Consider the following 16,526-nt stretch of genomic DNA (forward strand, 5'->3'; position numbering starts at 1 on the left):
ATCGAAAAGAAGAGTCTGTATTGTCCTTTTAAATGCAATGTTGTGCCTTTATCTATCTAAAAATGAAGGCAAGCTAGGGGCAAAAAATCAATTTTTAAATTCCTCTAACTTGTTCAGTACACAGGTGTGTTTCAATGAAGTGCAACAATTTCAGCTGATTGGGGCACTGACGTCTGTGGAATCACAGAGAGCTTCGTGCTGCAACTTTATTTCCTCAGAATCTCTATGAATGTATTGCTTTTTCATGTCACTTTAACCTTTGGGAAAATGGCCCAATACTTAGATAATAAAAGCACCAAGAAGCTACAAGCTGCATGCACAAATGACATTATGTACTTCATTTAGGATCCAGAAAATACACATTTAAAAGGAAAGAAGTCCCATGGAAATGTCAGGGCCATTTAAATGCACAAAAGTACACAAAGGGGTCATTTTTGAAAGCCACAGGTTATTAGGGAAGGCCCTCACCAGGTGACTTATAAGATAAAATGAAGTTGCACACTATGAACTCATTATTTTCATTATTCTGTCAACTCATAAAAGGAGTGGAATACAAAAAATGTATAGATGATTTAATATAAAGAGGTTTAGTTGGAAGTTAAGAAAAGGAGCATGTGTTGCTAGCTACAGAACACAATGCCCGTGTTCCTTCTGTCAGTGATACAAATCTTTATACCTCTTTTTGACTATTGATAAAATGGAAAAAAGCAAATAAATGATTTTTAAATGCCTTTTTCTATAGTGTAGCAGAGAAGGAATTAAACTACATCTGTTAATATGATCTTCAAAATACATTTTCTTACAAAATCATGTTACTATAACAGTATGCATCTCTCTGGTTTTGTGATTACATGGTTTTAGTCTCCTGTACTTACCCAGAACAGTGAGATAGGCCTTGGAAGTTTTGACAGGCATTGTAAATAAGGAACAGGTGTACTGTCCTTCATCAGAGAGAGACACATCACTGACACTGATACTCAATTCATGCCAGGAAGCGCGAACCAGCTCAATTCTATTGTCCCTTAAAGCTGGAAAGAGAAAATATTGAAAATGTGAATGGCAACATTAGAGAATAGTCGGTACATTTAGACCATAGATTTTTAACACAATACAATAAACATTTAATTTGACTGTGCATCTAAATCTTACGTTCTGAATTAGTTTAAAGGAAGGTTTAAATATACCGAAATATTTTATCAGATTTTTTAAAAAATCAAAGTAGAATTAGGTGCTTCTTAGTGTTCTCAGAAATAACTTTTTAATTAAATGATTGCATCTAACATAATACTTTAGATGAGGTAGATGTCGATGGTGATGAAAATAGCTTTCCTTCACAAAGTCTTTCACGAAATGCGAGTACCAAGAAAAACTATGAACAAAATGAACTCACTTCTATGGACAGATAAATTTGGGAAACTTGAAACCTTACTACAGGTCTTATAAGAGACAAACAAAGGATATTGGCATGTTAAAAGCTCTCTGAAATAAAGACCCCTGTTAAAATTTGTTTAAACTTGATCTGATGTTTAGTTGAAAAGCAACTATAATTAAGTTTACTCTGATTGACTGGAGTACCCTGTGAATATATTCTTTGATTTGAATCACTTTTCTATGACACATTTGTTTTTCCAGAATATCTCTCGGGATGTTGTTTAGTTATACTTCTCTTGACTTATTTTGGGGAAAAAAGTAAAAATAAATATTTATCATTATGTCTTTAAGTACATCATAAAATATAAAATTAAGCTAGAGACTTCCAAAAGAGTATTTTAAAAGAAAGAAAGACAAAGGAGGATTGGTAAGGACACCAGAACCTGAGGGGCAGCATAAAGGCTACTTCAAAAACAGTAAAAGATGATCCAGGCCCAGCAGAAAACAGAAGGTGGCATCAGCAAATTCAATTTTATTGCTTATTAAATAGAAGTTCCCCCAGCAACCTCAGGAGAGAGTGGGGCACCTAGAAGGGGAATCAAGGAGGATCTTCAGTGACAAGGAGAGCAATCTCTTTCCTCATCAGATCTGAAATTCCCTTGGTCATCTAAAGACAATAGGCAATTAGGCAGTGATAGGTTCTAGAAGTGCTTCTCCTGAGCTAGAGAACCCCTTGCTTCACCTGGATACTACAGGCCTTGCCTGGGGAAGCTTTTCTGTCCCTTAGATCAATAGAGATCAGTATAACCCTGAGTGGAATCTGACAAGTCAAACAAACCAGATAGCACCAAAAAGTCCCTGAAAATTAAATTGTTATGAGAAACACAGCCTGTAAGTATAAGCTAGCAACTGTGTTAAAGCTAATCAAGAGAATGCCTCCTAGAATAGTAAACTTAAAAGATATTCAGTCACCTAATTATAATAGCCCAAATGTCCAGAATATAAAAAAAAGTGGTCATACCAAACACCAGGAAAATCATAACTTAAATGAGAAAAAACAAACAAACAAACAAAAACTAATGGAAGCGAACACTGAGATGAATCACATTTTGGAATTATCTGATAAAGATTTTTAAGCGACCATCATAAAAATATTCTAACAAGCTGAACAACTGAAAAAGATAGTAGAAAGTTTAACAAGAAAAAGAATTTCTTAAAGATCACAACTATAGAAATTAAAATTTCAATAACAAACAAAACTTATTGGATTGGTTCAATAAAACAATGGAGATTACAGAAGATAGAAACAGTAAATTTAAATCAAGGTAAACCTGTTCTGAACAGAGAGAAAATAAAGAAAGGAAATTAAAAAAAAAACCATAATGAACCTCAGAGACCTATGAGATAAAGCTATATTCAACATTGGTGCCATTAAGGCGAGGAAAAGAATGAGGATGAAAGAATATTGAAAGATCTAGTCTTTAAAAACTTTCCCCATTTGCCACGGACATTAACACAGAATGAAGAAACTGACAAAACCTCAGGTCAAAAATTTCCAAAGTCCATGCCAACATACATTTCATGAAATTTCCAAAAATTAGGACAAAAAACCTGAAAGCAGCAAAGAGAAGGGCATGTGATATATAAGAACACAAATGCAAAATGCCAATAGATTTGTCATTGGAAATCATGGAGGCCAGAGGCAATGGCACATTTTTCAAGTATTGAGGAAAAAATTACAATGAATTCTTATCCAGTGAAACTATCCTTGAATAATTGGGAGAAAATAAGTAGATTCTCAGAAGTAGAAAAATTAACATTTTTTTCTAGCAGACCTGCATTAAATAAAAGTTGAAGTTCTTTAGACAGAAAACCCACAAATGTAATAACATACACAAGAATACAAAACACACACACACACACACACACAAATGATTATGTATAAAATTGGTGAAAACCAAATAAAAGAAGAAATCTTAAGGCATCATAAAAATATACAATAAAAATATGGGTAAATACATTAAATACACTGTGATAAATCACATATGTATGCTCCAAAGTTAAGACAACCACTATGAAAAGCATACACGGTGATACACATAAAAACTCTATAAATAAATAAATCAGACATAATCCATTTAAACAATGTTTTCAAATAACAAGAGACATGAGAACAGATTAGTGGATGCCAAGGGTTAGGGATAGTAGGGGTGTAGGAACATGGGTGTGGTTCTTCAAGTATGGAACAAGGAATTCATTTCATAGGAATACATACATATGCATGCAAATATTTTCATATATGCTTTTTTTATTGTGAAAAATAAGGGTATGATTATGGTTGTTATTGCAACTCTATTAGAATACAGCACACATTTTTTTAAATGTCAATTTTATACTCTATCTCCTATATGCTATAATGTACGTGTCTTGTTCATTTGTCAAAGGAAAATAATGAGATACAAATTGTTTATTTTCACAACAGAAACTTATGCTATATTAGCTGTTTTTCAAAAGTATGATATACTAGTATATAAAAATACATGTATTTTTATAATTTATATATAGATCTATGTTAAAATATGCATATACTTATAACATACTTTTTTAAAAAAAGAAATCACCAAAAGGGAAAACTTCAAGTTTCTACCATGATACTGTATAAATAAAACACATTACCCACCCTGTGTTCAATTTTATTCTCTAACACAAAATGTAGAATTTTCGGTGAATGGTAAGAAAAGGAACTTAACTCTTTCTTGGTCAAACTATTTTGTGGAGTTAATGCATACAAATATAAAACTTTCATAAGTAAATTATTTGCATGAAATAAACCTTAAAAACATTGAATCAAAACCCATAGCTTAAACCTACATAAGAGAAGTTTTCTAATGAGTATTAATTATTGATTCACTTCCATCCTGCTCAAGGAAATTAAATGACATCATGTAGTATGTAAGGGATAATATTTAAATATTTTGGGTTCAAAATCATGATGAAAACATAAATATTTTACTATCTGAAATGTTTTAACTGATTCAGCTTAGCTTTTTATAATTATAAAAATAATAATTACCATTATAATATAATTATTACATACATTATTATAATGATTTGCTTTTTATAATAATTATTGACAACTAGATTCTGAAAAGAAAAGCAGAATATTTGAATTTTAATGTAGGCTTTGTTATTTATTAAATATATGAACTTGAGCAATTTCATTAAATATTGTGCACATGTCTGCTGAGTGTTAGGTGTAGAAAATAATTGCTATAAAATAATGAAAATAGGAGTAAGATGTTCAGAATTTTAGAATTGACATACATATAGATATAGATAGATATTCAAAACTGATGTTTCTTACACCGAAGAAACAGCCAAAATAATAAAGCTATTGTGTACTATGTTCATTTGCTAGACCATAGTGCTGCCTAATAAGATTTTCACTGGACTGAATATTTTAAGAAACTTCTGTATCCACAATGTTAATGTTTTCAAGTTCATAAGTACTCATGATGTCATCATTTACAGTTTACTTTAGCTTTAGAACAGCATTTCAAATATAAAAGAATAAAGGAAAACCTTTAATAATCCAAAGAGGTTTATACTATAACTCAATGGGTTCCCTGTGAGCAGAAAACTTGTCTCATAGCTCAGCACCCTGAGCCTGTAGCTATCTGCACAGTAGGTATTCAGTGAATTGTGATTGAATGGAAACTGAGAACTAAACTCTGCCTGTATATGATAAGAACAGAGAGAAAAAGAACTGAACTAGGAAGTCCCCTTCAATATCTCTCCACAGGATCTCCCATGGGAACGAAGCAAAAAAAAAAAAAAAAAAAAAAAACAGGAAAAAAGTTCTCATTTAGACACTGTTAAGCATTAGAGTTAGAAACATCATGCAACATACATTTTTAAGTAAGCCATAGTCCACTGGAAAATTATTTGATGATGAATAAATCATCTTTACAGATCTTTTCTCTTTTTACCTTAGTTTCCAAATAACATAAAAGGTATAGCTAATCAGCAACCACCCATATTATTTGACTTTCTATGTAGTAAGTCCTAAATATATAGTGGAAAAATTGTAATACTGTCAGTTGAAGTGAATTCAATATTTCAAAAGTCTTTGAAAACAGAGAAAGTTTATCATTATTTAAATATCCTTTTTAAAAATAAATAAGAACTCAAACATTTCATTTAAAAATCTTTAAAATTTCAAACAGTTCCTTGGAAATGAATAATCAGAAAAATGAGCATTTGTAAGCATCATAGAGATTAAATACAAGCTAACAGGTTAAGTAGGCTACATGAATGTCGTGCCTTATCACTAGCTAGGCTCCTGCCACCCATGGTGAAGGGATTTAATGGTTCAAAACTCTCAGTTCTGGAGAATTTCATCTTAACTGCAAATAAGAAACACTGACCAATAAGTAAGAATCTATTAAAGATTACTTAACTGTGGATTACATTATTTTCCCATTATGCTATTGGTTCTAAATTTTTCACCAATAATACAAAAGCAAATTTGGGATTCATGTTGGATAAAATAAAAATTTCTAAGATAATTACTTGGAGAATTTTAGTCATGATTTATACTTGCTACTAAGAAAAGTTATTGTTGGGCTGGGATTGTGGTTCAGTGGTAGAGCATTCACCTAGCATGCATGAGGCCCTGGGTCTGATCCTCAGCCCCACTTAAAAAATAAAAATAAAATAAAGATATTGTGTCCACCTCAACTAAAAAAAAAGAAAATATTTAAAGAATAAAAGTTATTGTCATATTTAATAAGTTATATATTAGTACTCTTCAACTTATCTAGCATTATTCATTCAAGAACCTATAGGCAGAGCGATGCAGCACAGTGGAAGAATGCCTGCTTAGCATGGTAAGACTCTGGGTTCAATTCCCAGAACTGCCACCAAAAAAACCCAGGAAACAAAATGAGATCATATGAACAGTTTGTTCTTTTATAGTTCTCCTCCCTTTAGTGTTATATTTATTATAAAGCACACCTCGCTCCAAACTTTTCAAGTATCTTTAAATTGATTTACAGTGAGAAATAATTCATATCACTTTTTTAGATGCTTAAGTAATTTTATAAAATCATATTCCATTATGTAATCATTTTAAGAGACTATTAGAATGCAACAAGTACAACTTCATTATTTTACTTCTTTTCATGTTCACCCATTGGACCTAAAACTTTTACAAGTTGGAATTAAACATAATACCTCTTTGTATTATGTACAACTTCTCCTACATGTCATGGTACATATAGATATCCATTTTTAATTTATTGAATTAAATTTACTATGTGGATTACCAAGTTTGTGAAAATATTCTATAATTTTACATATTAATATTTTGAAAAATTCAATACATTAACTGAATATTGTACACTGAGTTATTTTATTGTAATTCACTCTATTTTATAGACGAGTACTAAAAAGAAAACCAAAATCAGAATAACAGAGGTTAGTTCAAATTTCATCTTGGTTACTTAAATTTCTAGTATAATTAATGCCTCAAAAGCATATAATTCTAAATCCATAGGATATTAGTCAAAATATTATTGTACAGTTAAAACTGTTAAAAAACATTTACTATCCAGCCAATAAATTTCATTTCCTAAAATCCCATATCACTATGGGATGGAATTTTAAGAAGGTTAATTTCTACCCTTTATTCTCCTTTGCCTCAGTTCACATCATCTCCACCCAACTTGTACCACCTGATTTGTATAGGGAATTTAAATATATCTGTTCAATAAGCCAAGTTCTATCTACGGGAGAAATGTGCAGAAGAACTCCACCAATAAGCTGTCGATTGAATATCAAGTCTAATTTCATTGCTTGCTGCCTGAGAATAGACATTTTGTCCAGTCTCTGATTTTGTTTTCAAGGCTGCCCAAACCACTATTCCGAGGTTTCCCAACTTCTACAAAAAGCCTGGTCATTTTCCACCTAGTTCTGTGCTAACTGCTTAATCTACTTTAGTCCTACTGATTTCTTTGGAACAGGACACTAACCAATTCCACTCATACAATTCACCAAGGCCTGTCTCCCTGCCCCCCAAACTGAATACTTTCAGTTGACAACTCTATAAGGAATTGAAGCTTTAGTAAAGATAATTTTGTTTTAGTACACCAAACTGATTTTTTCTACTAACTATATCTGTACACTAATTAGAAAGGAAATCTGGATCAAACTGTAATAAACCCTACAGAAGGGCCATAGGTCTAAATCTTAACTCTGATCAGATCTTATACTTAGTACCTTCAGATGTATACTATCAAAAAACATCTCTAGATATTAAGGAAGATTTAAGATAAAGAAATCTAATCACTCCCTTTTTACTATCAAAGTGTTATTTTATTTATTAATAGCCTAACACAAATATATTAAAATGTTTGTGTTATTTGTAATAGTACCATGGAGGATCAGTTAAAGCATACAGATAAAATAAAGTATCAAGCTAGTGAATCCTTTTTCTGTTTTGTTCTTTTACAGTCATACAACATAAAACAATCTAAATCAATCTTCTGGAAAATTGGTAAAAACAACCATTGCTCCAGAGATGCTATTTGATATACCAAGTTTCAGCCTAGACTGAATCTTTACTGAAACCATAGTAAATGGAGTTTTGGAATAGAAATGTGAACAGAAGCTAAGCAATAAATCTGGAAACTCTGTCACTATTTGAAGGAAGTTTTTTAGCAGCAGATTCCAATTTTTAAACCTCAGCTTTTCTTATGTAGAAAAGCAAAAAAGTCACTACTCTCATTTCAATACCTACAATCTCTTATTATGAAACATAAGAAAAAGTTAGAAGTTGCCAAATATAAAATGTACTAAAAATTAATAAATTTGGTTATGAGAAATTTGATGTGTTAAAGAATAAAGTGCATGCTAGTTTCTATTTTCCAGACTTCTTGCCTTTGCCAAATCCTGCCTCTGAGCATCCTCCTCATGGCCAGTCTTAATGGAGAGCCCTCCACCCCACTCTACTAAATTCCTAAATTTCTGAACATAAACCACTCCATAATACAGCCATATGTCTACAATGATATCCCTCATATAGGAAAACTTTTTAAATTGCTTGTCATGTAAAATAGGGCCCTACAGGTCTGAACAATATTTTCTTCTCTAATTATCTTCCCTTTCCCCCTCAAAATGCCTCAAAGGCTAGAAATATGTAAGTTCACATAAGGCAAACAAAACATGCCCCTTTATCTAAAGGCATATATCCCTCTGCATATCCCAGGTCATACTTAACTTCCAAGTTCATTAACTTATTTCTTTGTTGATAAATCTTCCTATCTTGCCCAGTTCAAACCACATTCAGGTCCTCCTTTGAGTTCCCAAGGTCAGAATTATATAATGGAGCTCAGTGATTATTTGTTATGTCAATAAGAAATTAAAGGTGAATATTATGTAATCTGTTATTTATATGCTAATATGTACCTTTTACCTTAGGACATGGTAATCTTTCAGAGCATCTCAACTGAACTGAGACTACTTCCCACTGCCCAAAGTAATTAACACAGTGCTCTGAATGTAATTCCCATTCTCTCTATTTAATAAATGAAGGAATAAATAAGTGACAATGCAAATGAGTATATAAAATGGCAGTTTCCTTTAATGAATCACCTCATAGAGTAAGATAGGTTAAAATAAAGCTCTAGAAGGAATGACATATTTAACATGACAGTGACATAAAATTTATATGTTCTAATAAATAGTTCACACCTGGCAAACTTTCATTTTATAAAGTTAGATTTAAAAGAAGTTTGTTGTTTTTGATTTTTTTAGGTTCTAAATATTTAAATAATTATTTTTACAAATGTAGCATCAAAATATCACTAATAGAGCAAAAATTAAAAATAACCTATAAATCTTCTACAATGTATATCAAAGTAACTTTAATTGTTTCCAATACTTCATTCTAAATCTTTTCTATATATCAATTCTAATTATTTAGCTGAACATATAAAAGATGTTTAAGTTGTAATCCCTTTTCTGTGATGGACTCTGCTAATAAACCTTTTAAAACTATGGATTCAGAGATTTCAAATTTACTTCCCTTAAAATAGTAAGCAGGCATGTCTTACTCCTTTGACGATGTCATATGGCAAAAGAACTTTATAAAGACAAGCTTCAATCTTCTTTGATATCTCTAACTAACTAGTTTTCATTATACCTACTGATTTTAAAATATAGATTTGCTTTTAAAGGCCGGGTTGCATTTAAGCTGCTTGAAGTACAGACAGTTTATTATTTAACAGTAAAGAACTGCTCAAGGTCATTGGTGGGAGGGCAGTGTACACTGTAGAAACATCAATGACATGAGCTGCCATCCATTTATGACTGTGAAAGTTGTCTGAGGGAGAGGAACCCTGAGGAAGCAAGTATGAGAAATGTTAGGTCATAGGCTTAGCAATGCACATGTCATTCCATTCCCATTCCTTTCTCATGCCATATTCCAAGAGAGGCTGGGAAACATAGTGTAGCTGAATTTAAAGGGAGGGGAGCTGTTAGTGAGTGTTAGCAGTTTCCACCGTGCTACTGCATAGATATTGGTACCACTACACTGATATGCTCTCATGTTTCTATACAAATTAGGGTAAATGTCCAATAATGTTAAAAAATAGTAAGTGATATAACCTATCTAAAAGAACCATAATTTTAGCATATTTTGGTGTAAAATTTTACTTATTACAAAATTAAGAAAAATAATTACGAATTCATTTATATGAATATGCTTTGAATAATACTGATCTGGATTCTATAAATAAGAAATACCTATAGAAGTGACTTGTTATTTTCTATCAAATATGTTGTGTTCTAAGCTCTAAGCATGACCCCAGGTTTAGAAGAAAGGAATTGAATTATTATTCATTATCTACGAAATTATTTTTTTAGAAAAAAGGAAGACCGAGTACTCAAAGTGGGTGATATTATTAAAAGCCATAATGATTATATACATATATTTTCTAAATAATAGCATTTTTTCAATTTTATATCAAAAAATGAAATTCTACATATATAATTCTTCTATTTAAAACAAGAATTCAATTGTACTTCAATTTTGAAAAAGATACTGTAAATTCCTTCATACAGTGATGGCATGTATAAAACATGAAATTATCTCTTGAGAATTCCATATAAACTTTCACCAAGGCAACTGTTGAGAATGTAAAATACTGGTAACACACACACACACACACACACACACACACAATGCATATGTAATAATTTCATCTCACTCTGATAATCCGTGCAGTACATTTTGGGAAAGAAGAAAAAGCAGTTCCAAGTCTGACATTGATACCCGATGAATACATAATTTAAATATGGGAGAGTTTTCATTTGAAAAGAGGACATTGAGAATAGAGGAATGGTGGCTGTCATGTGAATGGTAAACTCGATTTATTGTATTCAAATCCCTTGAATTTTTGAAGCTATTGTTGGGTTTAATATGGCGAGTATGTTTCTATTTATTGAGATATTCAGAATTCTAATGGATTTTGTCATGAAGTAGTGAATTCTTGTCCAAACGTTGTTTATATAATATGTACCTGGTGTTCTGACAGTAATGTTTAAGCATCCCTCCCACCTTGCAAGGAAATATGGACTCAGGGATTTTGAAGTCACTTGTAATTTGCTTAGGACATAGCCTTTGAAATTCATTTAGGAAAAGCATTATAGTGTAGAACTCTCAATCAAGAACCACTAACTCGATGGTTTGTGAGTTTTCATTTGTTTAAAAAAACTTAGATTTTTAAGGTGTTTTCAAATAAGTTTATACTAATTTTATTTTGCTATTATTCATGAATAATTTTAAATTATCTAAAATTATTACTTTTATGATCAATATAATGCTTTAAGTTGACTGAATTGTATTCTGAAGTGGGGTCTCTTATAAGTTAATGATTCAGTAAGAACCATTCAGATACTCAAGCATGTTTCACAATTTTATCTTTAGAAAATCAACATGCATCCACTCAAAATGGTCTGTTTTTCTTAGGTTGCACTATTCTCACCACACAAATGCCAAATCCTACAGAGAGAACAACATAAAGTCATGAATAATACACACGTATCTAGTTGATTGAGGTGGGATCTCAAATGATGAGGGGATTTTGAAAAGTTGACAAACTAGTCCTGCATTACTATATATATAGATATATCACATACAGTAATATAGATGTACATGTGTGTACATATATTAGACATATATATATCTTCAGCATATACAATGTCACATATCATATGATTCCCTTTTCCCAATATTGTCTTTCCTGAATAAAAATTAGATGTTTCATTTCTTATTAATTATGTATCTCTAAGTTTTAAAGTGTTTGGTTTAAGAAGAAATGAATATAGCATTTGTCAGTATAAGAACATAAATTTGGTTCACAAAATTCAGACCTAAAATGCCAATTAGCTCATTTGGAAAAAAAAATCAGATGAATACAGATTAATATCAATAACATATAAATTGAAAAAAAAAATCAAATGAATATAGATTAATATTAGTAGCATATTAACAAAAATGTGTCTAGCAGATAAAGTAGGAAAGCACAATTTTGGCAACTTTGGTCTTCAGAATATTCTTTAAGCTTTAAGCTTTGAAGGTTAAATGACTCATATACATAAAATGTCAGTTATAGTTTATTAATTATACTGAATGCCCAAATGCTGCTATGTGTGCAATGTCTCATTTGGTTAATAATGACCATGCTTACTCACAGCTTTTTCCTAATATGAGAACCTCACAATGTCACTTAACATATATATGGTCTGTATTTAATTTGCAACTTTACTAGGGAAGACTGTTAATGGATAATCATCAAATTTAAAAAAAAAAAAACATAAAATTCCGAGTCACCTTTTAAAGGATCTTATTCAGAGAAAATGTTTCCTCTTCATCTCCCACAAATAAAAGTTCATGAATATTTTGTTTGCTTTTTGAAAACATGGTATTTTCCTAGGTATTTGTCACATTATGTCTTATTTTCCTTGTGAAAATATCTTTAAGCACTTGCTATAGTTTGAAATTGGATACAGCTTTCTATGGGCCTGAATTCATAGAACAAGAAAATGATGTGGTATTTGAACTAAACAGTTTTTGTAAGCCCTCATTCTTACCAACAACCTACAATATATTGGTCTCCTCATAGACATATGAAATTCAGTTTTTATATCTGACCATAAAACCACCATATGTAACCATGTGATATAACTCTCATTGAACATCTAGATCAAAGACACAAGAAGATTATATGTCATGTTATTACAGAAGTGCATACAGAAATGTACATTGGGAATGAAAATATCTGCCTTCATTTGAAAGAGAAATCAGCCCCTGAAGTTTGCAATGTTGCAATGTGACATCACCCCACATTCTGGGAAAGCCTTCACTTGTTGTTTGCAACATTGGATAACTCTATACATACATTGCGTGTGATTCTACTAATCCCAAATTTGCACCTCCTACAAACTTGAATTTTGATTAGAATTTTCAATTTGTCTTCATTAAGGAAACAAAATAATTTCTAAAGAAAGAAATTCTCAAAGTACACAAATTCTAACAGTAAATTTTGAATTCTCAGCACATGTCATGCAGTTAAGAAAATATTTTTTGTTCATTTTTATGTTTTCTAAATATAGGCACATCCATGAAGATATTCAAAAGTAGAAATTTTGTTAATAAGATTTGATAGTCCTCTATGAAATGAGTGCAATATTTTTCACTAATATTTAGTTCAAATACCACACTATTTTTCACTAGTATTTGGAACTAAAAGTGTAGTCGGTTAATCTTGATCTTGTTTCTTTCCAACAATTTCTTCACTTCTTACTAATATTTCTCTATGGCAGGATTGTGAGAGGTTTCACAAACAAAATAATGCTTATGAAAAATAAGCAAGTTACTGTTGATCATGAATATTGTGTGTAAATTATCTTCTTTAATATGTCAAATATTCAAGGAAGTAGTGAGAAATCAGGACAATACAATTTTAAAAAACAAATTTTACTATGTAAAATTTGAAGAATGACATCCTGCACTCAAGAATAAATTGAAACATTTCCTAAAGTGTTTGAATTTTTTCTTTTACATAATATAATTTGATTTTTCTTTAACTTCATAGTATTACTTTGTTAAAAATCTCTATTTCATATAAATTATGTGCTACTTTTTAGAAAAAAATTCATGGATTTCAAATTTCAATAAAAATTTTGGCAAAATACAGGAAACTGATTTTAAAAAGAAGAGGCAAGATATCTTAATATGATGCTACAGTTGAAATATGAAATTCAGAAAATCTGTTTATCATCTACTCTTTTCAGCAATGTACATTTGTACATTTATAAACATTATTAATGTAATATTTACGATTTTTATAAGTACATATTGTATATGTAAATAATTGGCTGAATAAATAAATTCAAAATGTAAGGAGAAATGTAAGACACAGAAGGACAAAAGTCAATGCATAACTTAACCGATTGAAGTTGTGGAGTCTAGGACGCACGACTGACTGAAGAAAGCTAATTTTATAATTGTCTTTTGGGAGTAAATACAGTAAGAGACTTTCTTTTTCTGTAATTCACACAAAACTTATTGAAAAGATGAAAAAATATACATTAAAATTAAACGCATCATGGGAAATCTGTAGTAAAAGAGCACACTGTATTTTATCACATTAAATATAATGTTTCAGCAGTACCCTTGAATTACTACTTTGTAGTTAGGTTGAAATGAGACATACTGTGGAGGTGGCTTCTGAAACCCAAAGAGAAAGCTCTGAACACACCATTCTTACTAATTCTCAAGAGAGAAATCCACAGTGTGATATATACTACTCCAAACATTCCTGTACTTGCTGATTCCGCAGCTACTACATGAAACTATGAGACCTGGACTTGCTGACTTTGAGCTTGATGTAGTGTTGGATATTTGGATGGCCCAACAACAAACCTACACTATAGCAAAGATCCTGCCTCTCTCTTAGAGAGCTTTCACTAATATAATGAGGAACAAATGAGAGGGAAGATTATGTAGAGTAGCCTTCCAATGCAGGAGAGAATGAAACAAAAATACATGTTTCAGAACTAATTTACTCTAATACTATATTTATAAATTTTATGACATATTTAGACCATCATGCAAATATTTTCAGAAATTTCTCAAATAACATGAAAAAGAAAAAACTAAAAAGGAAAGAAAAAAAGAAAAAGAAGGCTAAATTCAAGTTACTGAAGCCAAATCAACAAGATGTCTGCCAAGTATTTGTTCAACAGAAAAGAGGAAACAGATATCAGGTCTCATCAAAGATGGGTACAAGAACACAGGTATCAACTGGAGGAAAACTCAGATGATGATGATTGGTGATAATGGTGATGATGATAGTGTGATGCTAATTGCAGGAATCATTTATGGACTGTGTACTATCTGAGAAAACATTAAGTGCTTATATAGATTTTCCTAAACTTTTTTTTTTTTCATTTACAGTTGCTTGTTGAAAAAGATGTTAGTATTTTCTTTTCCTTTTCATTTTTACTGGTTGATTGACTGATTTTTGAGACAGGATCTTGCTATGTTGCCTGGTCTGGCCTCAAACTCCAGGCTCAATCCATACTCCCATCTCAGCCTTCCTAAATTAGCAAAGATTGTAGATGCATATTTGATGTCAGGTGCTAGTGCTATCTCTCTTTTTTTATTAAAAAAATTATTTGTTCCTTTTAGTTATATATGATAGCATAGTATATTTTGACATATGTATTCAAAGATAGATTATATCTTATTCAATTTAGGATCTTAGTCTTGTGGTTGTACATGATGTGGAGATTCATCGTGTTTTATTCACACATGTACATAGGAAAATTGTGTCAGATTCATCCCACTCTCTTTCTGATTCCTATCCTCCCTCCCTTTCCTTCACTCCCCTTTGTCTAATCTACTGCACTTCTATTCTTCCCTTCTGCCCCTTCTTGTTTGTTAGACTAAACATATCAAAATACATCTTCAACCTTTGAGTTTTGGAGATTGGCTTATTTCACATACCATGATAATCTCCAGCTATGTCTCTTTTAAACTCATTTTGTTCCATAGTGTTAGATATGGAAAACCTATAAAAATTAAACATTGTAACAACTATAATACTTGTAACTTTGAAATAATATTTGAATATTTATTATGTTCTCAGAATGTAAACATGGGACTTAAGGGTATTAAAGATGAAAAACCTAAACATCACACAGATTAAGCAACTTTCCTAAAGTCACATGGTTAATACACAAGAGAGTTCAAATGGACATTCAGGAATTCTGACTGTAGAACCTATAATTTCTTAAACATTACACTCAGTTAAGTTCCTGTTCAATAATTATTAATGCTGGTAATTGATCTCTTAGTAAAACTTAGAAAGTTTCTCATTAACCATAAGACTGATGATGGAACTAGTCTTAGCAAAAAAAAAAAAAAAAAAATGTGATCTATCAAAACACCAAGCTGATAATTCTTTTTCTATGGATCTCATTAATATTTACAAGGTAAGGTACCAAGCAGAAACATTCCAAGGAAATGCTGCTTAGAAAAAGAACCAGAATGTTATTCCCAATGAGTCATAAAACAGAGAACTTATGTTATAGTAAGAAGTAAGGCATTATAAAAGCAATACCCTGTTATCCTAGGTGGATTTGGGAGTGGTAGTGGTAGATTCAGGAGATTCAGGAAATTCTGAAAACAGAGAGATTTGATCACAGTATATGGTGAGTACTGCAGTAATACAGACTTGCTATGAGTGTCTGATATCCAAGGAAAATTAGAAGAGCTGAGATACCATCTGAGATCTATGGGGCTACCTATGACTAAATAAGGTAGAAATTGGGGATTGAACTAAGAACTAGTATATTTATGTACAATATAGCTCTGGGTAAATCTCTCACTATTAAAGAATAAATACAGCTAAGATGATTCATTATTTACCTCCCATGCTCCCAAAAAAATTAGAAATATGTTCATTCATTTTTAAATTCAGGAGGTAGCTAACCTGTGGCCGTCATGTGATCAGAATTAGTCAATGGAGTGTGAGTTAAATTGAAGTTCACTTTATTGAGTAGTAAAGCTTTTCCATCCTCATTTT

At 31.2% G+C, this 16,526-nt stretch overlaps 1 protein-coding gene across 4 annotated transcripts in view; it reads right to left on the bottom strand.

Annotated features, from left to right (window-relative positions):
- The window catches only part of Cadm2 (cell adhesion molecule 2), a 1,011,411-nt gene that overhangs the window by 152,247 nt on the left and 842,638 nt on the right, over window positions 1-16,526 (bottom strand). For all 4 annotated transcript variants that reach the window (XM_047563029.1, XM_047563030.1, XM_047563028.1 and 1 more), the window contains one exon: window positions 876-1,028. In XM_047563029.1, the coding sequence (XP_047418985.1) occupies window positions 876-1,028 (153 nt within the window). The remainder of the gene's footprint in view (window positions 1-875; window positions 1,029-16,526) is intronic.

This window comes from Sciurus carolinensis, chromosome 9 (assembly GCF_902686445.1).
Source record: "Sciurus carolinensis chromosome 9, mSciCar1.2, whole genome shotgun sequence".
Taxonomy (NCBI): Eukaryota; Metazoa; Chordata; class Mammalia; order Rodentia; family Sciuridae; genus Sciurus; species Sciurus carolinensis.